Consider the following 17,288-nt stretch of genomic DNA (forward strand, 5'->3'; position numbering starts at 1 on the left):
ACATATGGTGGTGCGGGGGAGGACGGTAGAGTGAGCCGCGTTAGGCGGCTCTATCCGTATAAGGTCTCCCAGAGTGGCGCTGATTGGCCGGCGGGACCACGTGATGTGGAGCGAGACACTCCGCATCACGTGGTCCCGCCGGCCAATCAGCGGCCGCCAGTGCAGTGAATATTAAGTAGCCATGTGCGCGGCTACTGTAGCTGCATCTCCCCGCCTCCTCTCCGCCCCCCACTGAGCATGTGCAAACAGTCTAAAGCGGCTATAGCCGCTCTAACGCCGTAGCATGCTGTACTTTCGGCAGAACGTGCAGCGTTACGTGTAACGCAACGTGGGCTGTGTGAACAGCCCACTTGTGTTACATTGCTGTGCGTTGGGGGAGCGTTACAGGCGCACTGTAACGTCTTAGTGTGTAAGCAGCCTTAATGGAGCAAATGTGAGATATGAAGCTCAACTTTAAACCGTTCAATCAGGTTTCCAAGGGGAAAGAGCCAGCACGTAGAATCATGTTGATGCCAAATTCAAAAGCTTTAAGGAACCTATTGCAGTTGGTGCAATGTGTTCTGCAGGTAGCAAAATGGTACCTCACTATTAAATGCGGCAGACTGCGTTAACAGGGAAATTGGAGGCAACCTGCCTTCAGGAAGTCTCACCCTTTAGTCACGTGTATACTGCTAGATAGGAAGCACATCATCTGAAAATCTGCATACCGTGCTGCAAACACAGTAGAAATACACATTTTGCACTGTACCATTTACTTTCATTGCTTCTGGTGCCGTGCGTAATAACGTACTGTAGATTCTGCTTCAGCTAGAGCACTTCCCGTGCATTGCAGGACTTGTGACATGTTACATTAACTTTAATGGTCATTGTGATGAGGTGCATTAGATGGATGGAGCAACACGTAAGTTTGAAAGGGGCCTAAAATGAAAAAAACAGACAGCTGGGCCTGTGCTATCCAGTACAGAACTGCCCTGCATGTCTTATTTCCTGTAGTAGAGCGTTACTGTCAAGCAATGGTAGGTGGCCGCCCCAAAATGATCTGCTCATTAAAGGGAACCAGTCGGCCGGCCGCCATGCGTATTAGTGGACGCATTCCCTATGCGTGCAGAATGCGGCAACACGTATTTTTGTACGTGTTGCGTTCCGCAACAGCGCTAATTGCAGTAAGGGATACGTCCGATAATACGCATGGCAGCTGGCCGACTGGTGAGTCGTCAAAAACGAAACTAAGTGACAGCGGGGGACCGGTGGATTCCAGAACGGCTCCGAGGGCACAGGACTGCTGCAGGTGGCTGCTAATAGCCCCAGGTAAGTGAAACTCTTTAACCCCCCCCAACGTTCAGTTAAGGTTCCCTTTAAAGAGACTCTGAAGTCTTTTGTCCCTGCTTTTGTCTTATAATCCTCTTTAGCATTAATGCCCCAGTGAAATTGCCGCATCGCCGCAGATGGGTGATTTATTAGTGAGAAAGCGACCTGCAAAGTACTACGACTTTGCAGGTCGCAGATCATGCTGCCCTGACTCGCAGGGCTTCTCTTCCTGGAGAGGCTGAGCTTTGAGCTGTAGCTCAGCCTCTCCGCAATCCATCTCCGCGAATCTTCGCCTCCTCCCCGCCCCTCTCAGTGAAAGAAGACTGAGGGGAGAAGACGGAGGGAGAGGCGGTGATCCGCAGAGATTGACTGTGGAGGAGGCAGAGCTACTGCGTACAGCTCCTGCCTCATTGAGGAAGTGAAGCCTTGCGAGCCACGGAGCTCTGCAGGGCTAATCCTCTGCCATAAATCGCCCATCTGCCGCGGGGATGCGGCGATTTCACTGAGGCATTCATGCTGAAAAGGATTATATGGCAAAAGCAGGGGAAAGAGACTTCAGAGTCTCCTTTAATTACAGGGAAAGACTGGGTTGCCTATCCTGTCTCCTTCCTGACTACCTCACATAACAGAGTAGGGGCATGAGTTTGGGCAGCTGACCTTATGATGTCTCAGCCATTCAGCAGCTGTGTTTGGCACTGGTAGATTGTTTTGCAAACCCATGTAGCCTGTAATCATTTAAAAAAAAAAAAATGTAGTAATGGCAAAATGGTTTATGTGTAATACACAAAATGTGCTTTGCAAACTGATAGACCAGATGTGTGTCAGTTATAGTGTCTGTCTACTTGCATATAAATTCATGATCAGCGGAATATGTGATGTGTGGAAAGGTGAGAATGGGCTCTTACTGTAATGTATGTTGCAGGCCATGGCAGAGGAAGCGGGAGAGCAAGAAAGGGCAAAACAGATTCAGGACCAGCTAAATGAACTGGAGGAGAGGGCTGAGGCTCTGGATCGCCAGAGAACCAAAAACATCTCTGCCATCAGGTATTCTCATTGTTTCTGAACTGGATTTTTGGCCATCTTTGAATCTTCTCTGTCATGGCCATCATGGACTTTATATGTTCTTTCTTTTTTCAGTTACATAAATCAAAGAAACCGATCGTGGAACATAGTGGAGTCTGAGAAAGCTTTAGTGGTAAGTGAATTTTACTCCTATGCACGCAAATCTATATTGTATGTATATGTCAGCTAGAAAAATAGTTATTGTACCCTAACTGAAAATGTATAATGTACCGCATTTTTCGGACTATAGGGTGTACTTTTTCTCCCTGAAAAATGGGGAGAAAGGGTCCCTGCGTCTTATATTCCAAAGACAGAACTCCCTCCTTCTTCCCCGTGTGGTCTTGCAGGCTCCTGCATGTCTCTGCTCCCTTTGTGTAAGAATAATTAGCAGCAGAGTGGCTCACCATCCTAGCGATTCCAGGAGCGGCGATCTGCAGACCTTTCCTTTCCATGTGGCTTCCCCTAGTGAAGGCAGGGGCCTGGAGGACCACACGGGGGGGGGGGGGGCTGTATCCTCCAGCCCCCTGCGTTGTCCTTCAGTCCCCTCCTGTTGTTGTGTCGTCGCCCCCCCCCCCCCCCCCCCCCCCAACAGGAGGGGACTGAAGGACAACGCAGGGAGCTGGAGGCGACACACACAGGAGGACAGAAGGAAATACAGGAAGACAATGGGGAGAACATCTACAAGATGCTCCTGGAACATGGACACACCAGGTTTAGTATATGTATCCCCCCCCCCCTGTTTTTTGCCCTCTAAACCTGGGTGCGTCTTATATTCCAAAAAAATACAGTAAATGAAAATACTGCAGGATGTTTGTTTTTTGTTTTTTTTTCTAGTCCTTGTCAAAATATGATAAAGTAAATTGGGTTGTAACAGTGAATTTTCTTCCCTTTTTAGGCGGAAAGTCAGAGTTGCAAGCAGCAAATAATGGACCCTTTCACTAGAAGACAGTGTAAGCCAACCATGGTGTCCAATGTAAGTATCACTAGTCTTGTAATTTTATAAAATGTAAGACAAATTTTCAGTTTCATTTTAATACTCGCCTAAATATAAAGGAAAAAAAATCACCTGAGGTATGATTCTATAGCTCAGTAATCTATAGTATACTATTTCTTTTTCCAGTCTAGAGATCCTGCAGTCCAAGCTGCCATCAAGGCTCAGCTGAATGCGAAATATGGATCGGCTGGACTTTTTGATCCGTCCAAAGATAAGACTACAGTAAGTCACACTGCCTTTTCTCCACCTAAAAATGATTGTTAAATAATACAATGTTCCCACCGATTGAAAACCTCATTTTCACAATCATGTTGGTAACCTATCATTTGACCAAGTGTGTAGGTGTTTCTCTGTAACTGAACTCTGTGGATTAGCAAATGGAGAAAGGTTGTATGCAGAAGAGGCTTCTGCCAGTATCACTCTGTCACTAAGGCCCAGTGCACACCGAGCGGTTTTGGATGCGATCCGTCGGCCGCATCTGCCTGTATAAACGCTTGGCTAATGTATTTCAATCAGATGGTGCACACCGGCGGTTGGAGGTTTGTAGCAAACCGCAAACGTGCCTCCTGCTGCACGTTTGCGGTTTGCAGAAGCGTCTCTGCCTCAGTGTAAAGTATAGGAAAAACGAAAACCGGTCTGAAAAACACTACTTCAGAGCGGTTTGCCAGGCGTTTTTGTTACAGAAGCTGTTCAGTAACAGCTTTTACTGTAAAAATACATGTAATCTGCTACCCAAAAAACGCACCCAAAACTGCTAGGCATGTTTTTAGAAAACGTCTCTAAAAGTGCTTAGAATCGCTCTGAAATCTGCTCCAAAAACCGCTAGCGGTTTTGGTGTGCACTGGGCCTGAGACTACCTGTCGGTATGCATAAAATAACTATTTTCCTTGACGGTCATCTGATAATAAGAAACTGGCAAATGACGCATCTACCAGAGTACAATGACAAATACACATTTAGTGCACAGATGCTACTTACTGTGGTTTTTCTATCACTGATTTAACCACTTAACGACCGCCTATCGGGCGGCGGCTGGTCGTAAGTGGAATTACATGGAAACGGTGTCAGTTCACGGAGGTTGTCTCCATGAACAGTCTGAGCCGCTGACAGCGGCTTGCAGGCTAACTGTGTAAACATGCGGGGAAGAAATCCCTGCTGTTTACATCATACGGCGCTGCTGCGCCGTAAAGGAGGTAAGCCCCTGCGCAGCCCATAGAAAGAGGGAGGTAAGGGGAGAGAGGGCGGAAATCGCTGCGGAGGGGGGCTTTGAGGAGCCAAGCAAACCCCCCCCCCCCAAAAAAAATCACAGGCAGGCGGAGGCGATCAGACCCCCCCCCCCCCAGCAGGACATCCCCCTAGTGGGGAAAAAAAGGGGGGGGGAAGTCTGATCACCATGCTGCAAACCTGATCTGTGCTGTGGGCTGGAGAGCCCACGCTGCACAGATCAGGCAAAAAGAGCCCGGTCCTTAAGTGGTTAAACCGCCACCCACATTTACTTAAAGAGACTGAAGCGAAAAAAAAATTATATTTGTATGTGTAGTACAGCTAAGAAATAAAGCATTAGGAGCATAGACATAAGTCTAACATTTGTTTCCCGTACAGGAAGAGTTAAACTCCTCCAGTTATCTATGCAAATAGCCATCGAGTTCTACGACTTTGAAAGCCGCAGAGAGCTCTGACTTCTGATTAGGTTATCTCAACTGTATTGTGTTTTTCTTTTGCAGAGAACAGTTCAGGACAGGTCAAAAGTTCACTGCCTGTTCTGTAAAAACATTTAGAATGCTGAGTAGTGTGTAAATTGCACATATTAGAGCATTCTATGCAATATGCAATGTTATAAAAAAAAAAAAAAAAAAACTGTATAACTGAAAATAAAAATATGATGATTTTTTTTTTTTTTTGCTACCAATGTTCTAGTAATTACCCTTACTACACTTGCGCTTCAGTGTCTCTTTGTGTACTTGGGTGCCCTGACACTCTAAAAAGAAAGCACTTAGACCAGGCTTTCTCAACCAACACCCGTCGTAGGGTAGTATGATAGAGCACATTAAAATAGGAGATTCTGTAAAAAAAAAAAAAAAAAATAAACACACTAAGGCCCAGTGCACACCAAAACCGCTAGCAGATCGTCAACATGCTAGCGGTTTTGGGAGCAGAGAGCCGATATTTGCTGGGTGCACACCGAGCGGATTTTGTATGAGATCCGCCTGCCGCATCCGCGTGGCTAATGTATCTCTATGGGCTGGTGCACACCTGCGGTTTGTGATTTTTTAGCAAACCGCAAACGTGCAGCAAGAGGCACGTTTGTGGCTTGGTAAAAACCTCAAATCGCCGGTGTGCACCACCCATAGAGATACATTAGCCACGCGGATTTTCAGGCGGATTCGGCCGGCGGATCCGCCCGGTGTGCACTGGGCCTATCTTGGGGGTCCAAATAATAATGAGCACATCAACAAAAAGCACCAAAATAAGGAGACAGTATAATGAGGGACACCATAATAGGTGGTAGTGAAATAAACAGCCACGCCTAATGCAGGTGTTCCTTGAGATCCAAAAATTATTTGCAGGGATCCTCCATATTAGAAAGGTTGAGAAAGGCTGACTTGGACAATGGAGCGCAATATGTCACTCATACCAGTCTCTCTTTTAGCTGGTTGCTCCACCTGTCTAATTTTTCGTGAGCACTCGGCTGTCTGCGGCTCACCTCCTTATCATCCTCCTCCTATGCAGTAAGCAGAGTTGTGCATAGAAGCGCTGGCCCACCATTCTCCTGTCGCACGTCATCCGGCTACTTTTTCATGCCACCCAGCTGGAAACAATTTCTGGGGAGAACTCTGCATGTGAAGAGAGCTTTACTTACACTTCTTGGCCTGAGTTAGGAACAAGGGCTCAGCGGCAGGAGCTTCGGGGATCATAAATGCCCTGAGATGGATAAATGCTTCCATGTATGAGTTCACCAAATTGAAAATGCATGTTAGGACAAGCGTGAGAAACATATGTTGCATTAAACACAAATGACGAATCCCAGGAGAGAGGATTGCTGTAACAAGAATGCATTCTATTAGCAGGACCAGAGATGAACTGCATAAAGAATTAGATAACTTACTAGCAGGTCAGGTTGCAACAAATTAATACAGCTGCTGGCTAATTACCAGCTTATGGTCTCTGGGTTAGTTAAGATGTGCATATCTAGAAGTATTTGCTCCGAAGGAGGCGGAAATACCCGATCGCCGTCGGGTCCGCTCTACTGCGCAGGCGCAAGTCTCCGGCGCCTGCGCAATAGAGCGGACCCGACTGAGATCGGGTATTTCCGCCTCCTTCGGAGAGAAAGCAGCCACAGCGCCCCCGCTGGAGCCTGCAAAGGTAAATATTGAATTGAACAGTCGGGCCTGTCGCCGGCTGTTCGGAGGGCTGCAGCGAGACCTCCGTGGGACGGAGGACGGCGTGGGAAGCCTCATTAGGATCCTGAGGCTTCCCCCACCCGAGGTGAGTACCCCCCAGGGGACGTTTTTGATGTTACAGAGTCTCTTTAACCCTTTTGACCCAAATGAACAAAACTCTCTCATAGATTGCAATGCGTTTCTCTGGACTAGGTTACAACTTCTTCAGGCTTACAAAGAGGACAACATTTCCAATGGAAGCACCTGATGCTCTAGGCTTTACTATGGCTCATTGAAGATTTAGCTTTTTTTTCTTCTTTGAAGATTTTGCTTGCTTTTTATATACCTGAACAAGCTAGAACCTAGTCCCGAGAAACACGTAATGTATTTCTTTATTTGGAACAATCAAATTTAAGTTCTTAACCTCACCATTGAGTCTTTTTTTTTTTTTTTTTTCCCCCAGAGGAGGTAAATTTACCTTTACCTGTGACAGATCCTCTTTAGAGGCCCCTGGTATCTCCCCTATCACTGGTAAAAAGATTAGGAGTAGAGCTCATTGCTTGTAATCAGGTTGTGCTCAGGACAGCGCTTCCTGGTTACAGGGCTGCACATCACAAACCTGAGCAAGCAGGGACAGTTCATGCTGTCAGGCGTTTTATACGATATGGTCATATAAACTATAACCGGATGTATAAAATCAAAAGCTAAGGCCTCCTACAAAATAATGGGATGAGTCTTACTATATTAAACGCCCATCCATAAGTTCTTATAGCAAGTTTCTCAAGCTACTGGTACAAAGCAGGGTTGCCAACCTAATTTCTAATTTTTGACGGACAAAAGGCCCAAAAAAGCAGGATACCCAAAATTTTGGACGGACAGGGGGCGGAGTCAGAAGCGCACTTTTAAAGTGACTCTGTAACAAAAATTACAATGTTTTTTCTACCATCCTACAAGTTCCTAAACCTATTCTAATCTGTTCTGGCTCACTGCAGCACTTTGTACTATCACGGTCTCTGTAATAAATCAATGTATCTTTCCCCTGTCAGACTTGTCGGCCTGTGTCTGGAAGGCTGCCAACTCTTCCGTGCTGGTCTGTTCCTCTATGCACACTCCAGTGTGTGTTTTATTTACATAAGCCAGCAGCGTCTCTGCTATCTTATCAGTGATAGAAGAGTGCTGGATAAAAATCCTCCTCTGGAGGCTGTGAAAGGAGCTGGTCTGTCACATACTGAGGAATTAACGACATAGGCAGAGCTGTCTGCAGGAAGCCTGTAATGTTCAGTGCATGAGAGAAGAAGGGGACAGAAGGTAAACACACAAATGATCTTTTGAGATTCAAAAGGAAAGCTGTATACAGCCTGCTTGTGTATGGATGTATTTTCTATGTGTGGACATATTGTACATCAATCTACTTCCTGTTTTGGTGGCCATTTTGTTTGTTTATAAACAAACTTTTTAAAACTGTTTTTGACTACTTTTAATGCGGCGGGGAGCGGCGAAATTGTGACAGAGGGTAATAGGAGATGTCCCCTAACACACTGGTATGTTTACTTTTGTGCGATTTTAACAATACAGATTCTCTTTAAGTAGAGTTTTGGGTGGGGCTAAGCTCTGGGCATTAGTATTTTTTTTTTTTTAGTATTTATATAGCATTTACATCTTGCACAGCACTTTACAGAGTACATAGTAATGTCACTGACTAATCTCACAGGAGCTCAGAATCCAATCCTACCATATTATTATTATTATTATGTATTTATATAGCACTGACATCTTCTGCAGCACTTTATAGAGTACATAGTCATGTCAATGTCTTCAGAGGAGCTGACAATATAATGCTACCACAGTCAGTCTAATGTCCTACCATATTATTCTGTATTTATATAGCACCACTGACATCTTCTGCAGCACTGTACCGTCATGTCACTGGCTGTACTCAGAGGAGCTCACAATGTAATCCCTGTCACAAGTGTAAACAGAGCCCAGCTAGCCTGATAGTTAGAACCTTTTGCTCAATTTAGTATTATTAAGCATCAATTGGCCTCTTCGTAGACAGCCAGCAATTCACCATCACAGGGCCAGCATACAGCAACAATCACGCAAAAAGTCCTGCCATTTTTTTTTCTTTTTACCTCATATATCTTCATCTTATACCTCATCTTTTTACCTAATATATATCTCTTAAATGGTCTTCTTTATGTGCCACACAACTGCAGCTCAAAATCAGCTGCAGTGATGTATTGCAGTTCTGCAGTACACAAATAAGCAACATGGAAGCACCTGTGTAGACCTGGGGTGGCTAGAGATCATGCCCCTCCATAAGTAAATGCTCTTGGCTCCCCCTAAAAACACACACCATATACTGTACTTACTAAAATGATGGTAATCAGGTCCCTAAGCTCCTGCATTGTGTTCACTGTGATTGTAGTAGGGGGAGCACTGTAAGTGACCAGAGGATAGGATCAGAAAGAGCTGCCTGCCATACGCAGATTCCAGCAGAAGAGGTTATCTGCTTTCAAATCAGAGCTCTGCACTCTTTTTTTCACTTTCAGTTTGGAATCGGCAATAGGTCAGAGGAAAGACAAGCTGAGCTGTGCAGGGGAGTGACAGGCTGTCTGTGTGTGTATCTCTCTCTACTCTGCTGCTCTATTGCGGATTCCGAGCTGATAGTGGAAAAAAAAAGTGCAGAGCTGAAATGACCTCTCCTGCTGTGTGTATCCCCACAGCTGACGCTTCATGGATACCTGCTGCCCCGGGGAACAAATAGAAGAGGAGGAGAAGAATGAACAAACTGTTCCTTGCACTCCTGCACGCTGTGTGTGCCCTGATCACTCCGATTAGCTGTAGTCTGGACGAAGTTTCTATGTGGGCGGGCTCACTGGGCAGCATCGCTCTCTCGCTCTACTTCATTGGCTGGAGAGAGGTTCCTGAGCAAAGAAGAGACTTACTGATTGGATGGAGGGCGGGAGAAAAGAGAAAGAGGAGACCTGATCATTTCCCAGCCACCCGGGGACAAATTTTGCAGTACCGCGGTGCGCAAGTGCACAATGACTGCAACAAGAGTTTGTTTGGACGGACGCCTGTCCCAAAATGACGGACAGGGATTTTTAAGTGTCATTTGGACGGACTGTCCGTTCAAATACGGACGCTTGGCAACCCTGGTACAAAAATAATTTATTTAACCACCCTGGTGGTATTGACGAGCTCAGCTCGTCCAGGAAAAACTTGCTGAAAGCGGTATTGACGAGCTGAGCTCGTCAATACTGCCAGGGAGATTTATTGTTTCTCTGCCCCGCCGGCTGCACTTTTCCCTCATCAGAGGGATTCCCCAGGATGGCTGGATGCCTGTCAGCACGCTGTGGGTAGCGATCTGTGCTACCCACAGCGTGCAGAACTAGCATCCAGCCACCCTGGGGAATCCCTGTGCAGCCATCGGAGCAGAGAATGTGCTCAGCAGCATGCGGGATTCCCCTTCTGTGCTGCGGGTGGCTGGTGCGGGGATCCCCTCTGTGCGGGGGGAGGGTGTCCCCTTCTGTGCTGGCTGGTAGTGGCCGGTACCGGCGGGGATCCTCTCTGTGGGGAGGGGGGGGCATCCCCGTAATGTGCGTGCGGGTGACCCTGTAGTGTGTGTGTGGGGGGGCGGGTATCCCCCCTATGGGGCGAGTCTTGGCCGGTCGGGGACACCCCCTTCTGTGCGGGGGGGGGGAGGTGGGTGTCCCCTTCTATGAGAGCTGTGGGTGGCCTTTCCCTCCTCCCTCTCTGTCCCCCGTGCCCTCCTCACCCCCGATCCTGTGTCCCCCCCCGTCCCGTGTCTCCCCCCTGTCAGTCAAAAGCCCTGCTTTACTCACCTGAGGGCTTTCTCCTGCGCTGGCCGAGATGCACACCCTCCATCTCCATCGCCGAAGTCCCGGTCTCTGTAATTACAGTACGCGGCTTGGTGACGTCACCAAGCCGCGTACAGTAATTACAGAGAACACGAGACTTCGCGATGGAGGAGGAAGTGCGCCGCTTCCGCCGCAGGAGCAAGCCCTCAGGTGAGTAGATCAGGGCTTCTGACGGGGGAGACACGGGATTGGGGGGGGGGGATCGGAAGGGATGGGGGGAAGAGGAGGGAGAGGCCACCCACAGCCCTCATAGATGGGGACACCCACCTCCCCCCACAACAGAAGGGGGTGTCCCCGACAGACCATGACTAGCCCCCATAGAAGGGGATATCCCCCACACACACAGAAGCCACCCAGCCACCTGCACGCACAGTATGGGGATCCCCCCCACAGAGGGGATCCCCACCGGCCACTACCAGCCAGCACAGAAGGGGAGCCCCCCCACAGAAGGGACACCCGGCCAGAGTCAGGGGGCATCGGGGGCAATGGGGGGGGGGGGGCAGAGGCACCCGCAAACCTGGCTCCCTATACATATGACTCCCTACACCTGGCTGCACATCTGTCTCCTATACACCTGGCTGCACATCTGTCTCCTATACACCTGGCTGCACATCTGTCTCCTATACACCTGGCAAACATCTTGCTCCCTATATACCTGGCAAAACATCTGGCTAAACTATTCCTGGCTAATACATCTGGCTAACTATACCTGGCTATACATCTGGCTAACTATACCTGGCTATACATCTGGCTAACTATACCTGGCTATACATCTGGGTCTTATACTCACCATTGGCATGCTGATCCCTCGTCGCGTACCTCTGATAGCTTCCCCGGTGCCTTCTTCCATGTCCCTTGGCGGATTTTGCTTCTCCCTTGGAGATCACATGTCCCCCATCGATCGGCGTTGATGGAACCAGTGTCACACAGCATCATCAAAATCTCGCAGCAAACACTTTTTTTTAAAAATTTAATTCAATACAATAACCTGTATTGAATTCAATACAAAAAAAAAAGATTGCAAAAAAAAAAATTGGTTGAAAATTATGGGAAATTAATTGAACCACTTTTTGCACGGAAATCCTGGGGAAATAGAACGCCAGGGTGGTTAATACACAAGTTGTCAGAATAATTATAAATCAAATCATAGGAATCAAACAATAACCACCAAATATTAATAACCACAAAGTACTTCTCGGTGTAAACGGACTATATACTTCAGAGCAAAGTTGACCACAGATATTAACCAATAAAATCAATCACAATAGGCTGTGCAACCACAAGATGTCAGACATTTTATCTTACTTGCAAGGCTTAAATATATAAATCAGGATACACTTGCTAATAGACAAAGACAAGACAAATAACATTTATATTGCGCTTTTCTCCTGGCGGCCTCAAAGCGCCAGAGCTGCAGCCACTAGGATGCGCTCTATAGGCAGTAGCAGTGTTAGGGAGACTTGCCCAAGGTCTCCTACTGAATAGGCGCTGGCTTACTGAACAGGAGGAGCCGAGATTCGAACCCTGGTCTCCTGTGTCAGAGGCAGAGCCCTTAACCATTACACCATCCAGCCACTAATCTCTATAATAAACCATACAATCCTATAAGGTTATATTTTTAAAGAACATTATATTTTTATTCAATTTATAAATCTTTATTAATTCTCTATATCTGAAAACCTGACAATGCTCATTCACATCATCTCCACTAGCCATTCTGTATGTAATGTTTTATAACTGGTTTACCTCGGCTGATGCTGCCATTAATTTGTTTTAACCCAGTGACAACCACGACTAGATGGATCTCTGCAATGACTGTCAATGAAGGGTACAGTCTTGCTACGTCAATCTTGTGCTTCCTAGACAAAAGGGTTAAATATGAAATAAAAACACAAATGAAATAATGCTGATGGATATTAAGGCACTTGTGGACCAGTCTATTCATTAAATAAGCTCCTGAATAGTTTTCTCTGTTTAGTCATGAAAATCAGGAAGCTATATACCTTTTCCCAATGAAGACTTTGACAGACATAATAAGCTGACAATGGTTATAATCTTCCCCAGTAATCTAAAACTAAACATGAGTTTTAGGTAGTGTAGACTGCTCAATGCTGCTCTTCCCAAACTCACTTATTTACATGCATTTATTGGGAGATGGGTTTCCTCTTAAGCCCTATATATGAGTGAGTCTCTCCCCATCTAATAACTCTTCTTTACCAGAGTTTCCTCTATAAGCTATCTGTAAGTTACCCCTGGAGCACCTGTGTTGTCTAACTAAAAAGCTCTTGTTAGTGCAGGCATATTACTACAAATTATGTATGTGATGTGGTACTACTACTGTCTACTGGACAGCACGGTTTCAAGAATGAGTAGATATACATAGTGTATTTATCCCTTTTCTCCTCTTAAAGTATCGCACCAAGTAAGACTGTCTCATCTCCTTCATTCCCCTCTATCCAGCATTCAAAACTGAGGGGTTTTGCATCGGCTTTAGATTAACAAGAATTTCAACCTTGATATTGGAAAGTGTCTTGAGAACAATATTGTGGTAATGAAGTTGACTGTGCAGCGTAAACTTGTCACACAGTAAATACTGTACACTAAATCTGGTCAGTCGTACATTGTGTTTACCAGTGATAAGCTTTCTTCCTAGTTTGGCCATCAGCTGGCAAAGGCCAAAGCCCTAGAACCCGGTTTAAGGTCTACTTTACCATTTTCCAAGCACTTTGGTGCCCAGTAAAGTGTTTTGTAAATACAGCAACACCAAAATTATTTTTGAGAACCTGTAGTGTGAAAATTATCTCTTGACTTATATTTGTATTTATTTTTTTTCATAGCAAAATCAAAGTAAAGATAAAGATGGCAATATTATTAAACCAACCAGTGATCTCTCTGAAGACCTGTTTAAAGTGCATGACTTTGATGTTAAAATTGACCTTCAAGTTCCCAGTTCAGGTAAAAAATTTTTTTTCCTATATACTGTAAAAATGTAATCTACAATTGAATATTGCTAATGTAAAATACAGTGCATGTGCAGAGATTGTAGATAATGTAATCTTTGACCCAGGGCCTGCCCTAGACTTTTTGCCGCCTGAGGCAAACTTGGGAGAAATCGCCGCTCCCCCCCCCCAAACCGTGGGTGGGGGGCCGCCGAGCTGGAGGGGGTAGCGGGCAGGAAGGGGGTATTGGGCACACCAGCGCGGAGGGGGGTCGACCCCCCCCCCCCTCGCCTGGGTCCCCCGATCTGCGCTCCCCTCCAGCTTTTAAATAAGCAGCAGCCGCTACTAGTAAGAAGCAGCGAGCGGGGAGGACTCGCCTCTTCCGCGTTCCAGCGTGCGTTCCACTGTCACTTCCTGCAATGTCGCCCACTGTATTGTAAGTGGACGGCATTGCAGGAAGTGACGACAGTGGAACGCGGAAGAGGTGAGTCATCCCCGCCCGCTGCCTCTTACTAGTAGCAGCGGCTGCTTATTTAAAAGCTGGAGGGGGAGCGCAGATTGGGGGACCCAGGCGAGGGAGGGGGGGTCCGACCCCCTCCCCGCCGCTGGTCGCCCAATACCCTCTTCCTGCTCGCTACTCCTTCCAGCTCGGTGGCCCCCCACACCCACGGACAGGAGGGTGCCACCCCCCAGAAGTGCTGCCTGAGGCATTTGTTTCACCCCGCCTCATGGGCGGGCCGGCCCTGCTTTGACGATGGTAAGTACAATCTCGTAAATTAAATTAGATCCAACAGGCAATAACTGGTACACTATACAGGTAAAATTAAAATTTTCCAATTCAGATTCTCTGACACAATAGAAGAAAAGTTAAAATAACACTATCGCGGGAAAATTCATCTGTGCAAGAAGTGCTTTTCTCCGATTTAAATGCATAATGTATTTTTTTTTCTATGTTCCTTTTGCTTACAGTAAGCAGTTAAAGGACACCTGAGCTGAGAGGGAGGTTATTTTATTTTCTTTTAAAAATGCACATTACCTGGCTGTCCTGCCTCCTCCACCTTTTAAGGGCTGGTTCACACTCAGATTTGCGGCACAAAACGTCACAATTTTTATCTCAACTTGTGATTCCCGTTCAAGAAAATGTAAATCGCACCCAGATCGCCCCTCACATGTTGTATGCAGCATGTTTGCAATTTCTGCAAATCGCAAACGCTGCAGTGAGAATGATCACATAGGGATGCATTTGTCACAACGTGCATTTGTCATAACTGATCACCAGCGATCGGCAAAGCACTGAGAAGTGCCAGAGCATGAACCAGCCCCAATACTTTTGACTTACTGGATTAGTTGCATGCTTTTTCAGGTGTGTGATTCAAACACTGCAGCCAGAGAGATTAGCAGGACAACCAGGCAACTGGTATTGGTTAAAAGGAAATGTATATGGCAGCCTCCATATCTCAGTTTAGGTGTCTTTTAAACACTGAGAGATTTTGGATTAGTCTATCTCCTCATGAAGAATTCTCAGGGTTTTCTTTATTTTCAAATGCACTTACCGAACAGCAGTTCCACAGCCCACCTACCAAAATAGTGTACAAATGAGTGGGCAGGCTGGCTGGCTGGCATCATTGTATCGATCCTTTCTGGAAAGGCTTTTGGAAAGAATGAAGGAGAAATGGAGACTGCCCCCTGGGAGTTGGACCAGTCTAAAACCTGGCAGATCTCAGATTTTTACTATGAACTGTAAGCGACAGCAACATAGGCGAAAAGTAAAATCTTAGTGCATTTTACTCTGGGTGACATTTATTTCTTTTAAGTATATGTATACATGTATTTTAAATTTTAAAAAAATGTTTGTGATAGTGGTCCCTTTTTTTTTAATAGCTTGGCCTATTTATTTTTATATCCTGTGTTTTCCTGGCCCATGAGACTAGTGGTGCAGTGCTCTGTCATGTAAAGCAGCACAGGTGGAGGCAGAGGGGTGGAAGTACTGCCTAAAAGAAGGTGTTGGCACACAAAGGCCTATTTATCAGGATACTTACAGATAAAACCAGAGCAGCAGTTGTCCAGAGCAACAATCATCTGAAAGCAGCTGTTAAATTATGGTAAAGCTGATACTGGTTGCTCTGGGCAACTGCTCCAGTTTTGATTGCACTTCTTAGCAAGTGCTGTTAGCTGTTACACCTTTAGTGGCCAGGATAGGAGTCCTGATGGTGGGAGAGGGCAAAGCAGTATTTATCAGCACTGTAGTGGGTAGTTGAAGAAGACCTATGTAATAGATAACTACTTTACCACCATGTATTGATCTAGTGTGGACCTGAGGGGAATGAAGAAATCAGTAAGGTGGAATTACCTGCTGCTTTAATTACAGCACCGGGCATCTGTGTGCGAACACCAGCTATGTGGAAACTTGTGACATTGTTTACTTTTTCTGTCCCCAGCGCCTGCTGACATTGCTCCATGCAGGTTCATATTTTAAAGCTTCTCATGTGCTTATTAAACACATGTTCTTGTGATTAGTTGACTTCTGTTACATAAAATAATTTTATCTATTTTCAGAATCCAAGTCGCTTGCTATTTCTTCGAAGGCACCCCCTGCTAAGGATGGAGCACCCCGCAGATCCTTGAATCTGGAGGACTACAAAAAGAGAAGAGGACTTATCTAAGCCTGACAAGCTTGCTGCTTCCGATCTTGCATGCTCCTTTGTGTCCCATCTTTCTTCCATTTGTTTGCCCTCCTTTGGTTGGAGCAGCAACCGCTAACTGTAGACTTGAAAGTATCTTTAACTTGTAAAATAAGCCTTGACTCAAAAAAAAAAAAGGAAAAAAAACAAAAAAAACGAACGCCACATCCACCCTCCACCCTGTTATTGTGGATGTGCGATTTCTGGATTGCACAGGTTTTTGTTTTTTTTTATTTTTACATTTCCCTTTGTTTTGTTTTTGCTCCACTCCCTTTGAAAAGCCTGATCTCAGTGCTCAGTATTACATGGGATTCTGGGGGCTGCAGCACGCAGAACAGGGACTACGTAAGCACCAGATTACCAAATCTTTGGAGGTAAAAGATTCATTCAGTATCAGGTTTTAACAAAATCCTGCATTCTTACCATGTCTTTTGAAGGACGGCCTCAAGATCGACAATGAATTTGGATACAACTGTGAGGAGATGAATTATGTTTATACGTTGCAGCACAGTTAGGTGGCTGACTGGCTGTAGGAGATTCACATGACTGTAAATAAGAAACACAACTGTAAGGAAAAACTCATTAAAGGATTCTTATGAAATGGATGTTGTTCCGAACTTACTTTTACTTGAACCCATGTGGGGATTATTTTTCTAATTAAGTACCCCAGAGGTAAAAATAAATAAATTGTGATTTACACCCATGGTGGGCTAGATTACCTGCTGCCGACTTTGTGGTGCTCATTGTCTTTAGGATCCCTCCCATTCCCCAATATTTCAGTATTCAACTAGCTCATCAGTTGAATAAACTGCATGAAGTGGCTATGCAAGAGCGAATCTGACCTGTCCATGCGTGCATTCCTAACTGCACATGACCAGTAGCAAGAGGAGCATGTACACAAAAGAAACACTATCGCTTTCGGCCATGCAGAATTCAGGACTTTTTCATGCCCAGTTCAGAATTGCTTGGTGAACTTGCAGAAAGCTGGTGGGTGGAAAGAAATGTTGGATTAGAGAGACCGCGACGAAAACGAGCACCAC

General features: G+C 45.8%; 1 protein-coding gene across 1 annotated transcript in view; it reads left to right on the forward strand.

The window, feature by feature from the left end:
• The window catches only part of RTF1 (RTF1 homolog, Paf1/RNA polymerase II complex component), a 56,006-nt gene extending 39,153 nt beyond the window's left edge, over positions 1–16,853 (forward strand). Inside the window, exons 13-18 of the mRNA XM_068253355.1 lie at positions 2,231–2,352; positions 2,446–2,503; positions 3,266–3,343; positions 3,491–3,586; positions 13,466–13,583; positions 16,124–16,853. Of these exons, the coding sequence (XP_068109456.1) occupies positions 2,231–2,352; positions 2,446–2,503; positions 3,266–3,343; positions 3,491–3,586; positions 13,466–13,583; positions 16,124–16,230 (579 nt within the window). The 3' untranslated portion in view covers positions 16,231–16,853. The remainder of the gene's footprint in view (positions 1–2,230; positions 2,353–2,445; positions 2,504–3,265; positions 3,344–3,490; positions 3,587–13,465; positions 13,584–16,123) is intronic.
• Positions 16,854–17,288: the final 435 nt, after the last annotated feature.

This window comes from Hyperolius riggenbachi, chromosome 9, assembly GCF_040937935.1.
Source record: "Hyperolius riggenbachi isolate aHypRig1 chromosome 9, aHypRig1.pri, whole genome shotgun sequence".
Lineage (NCBI taxonomy): Eukaryota > Metazoa > Chordata > Amphibia > Anura > Hyperoliidae > Hyperolius > Hyperolius riggenbachi.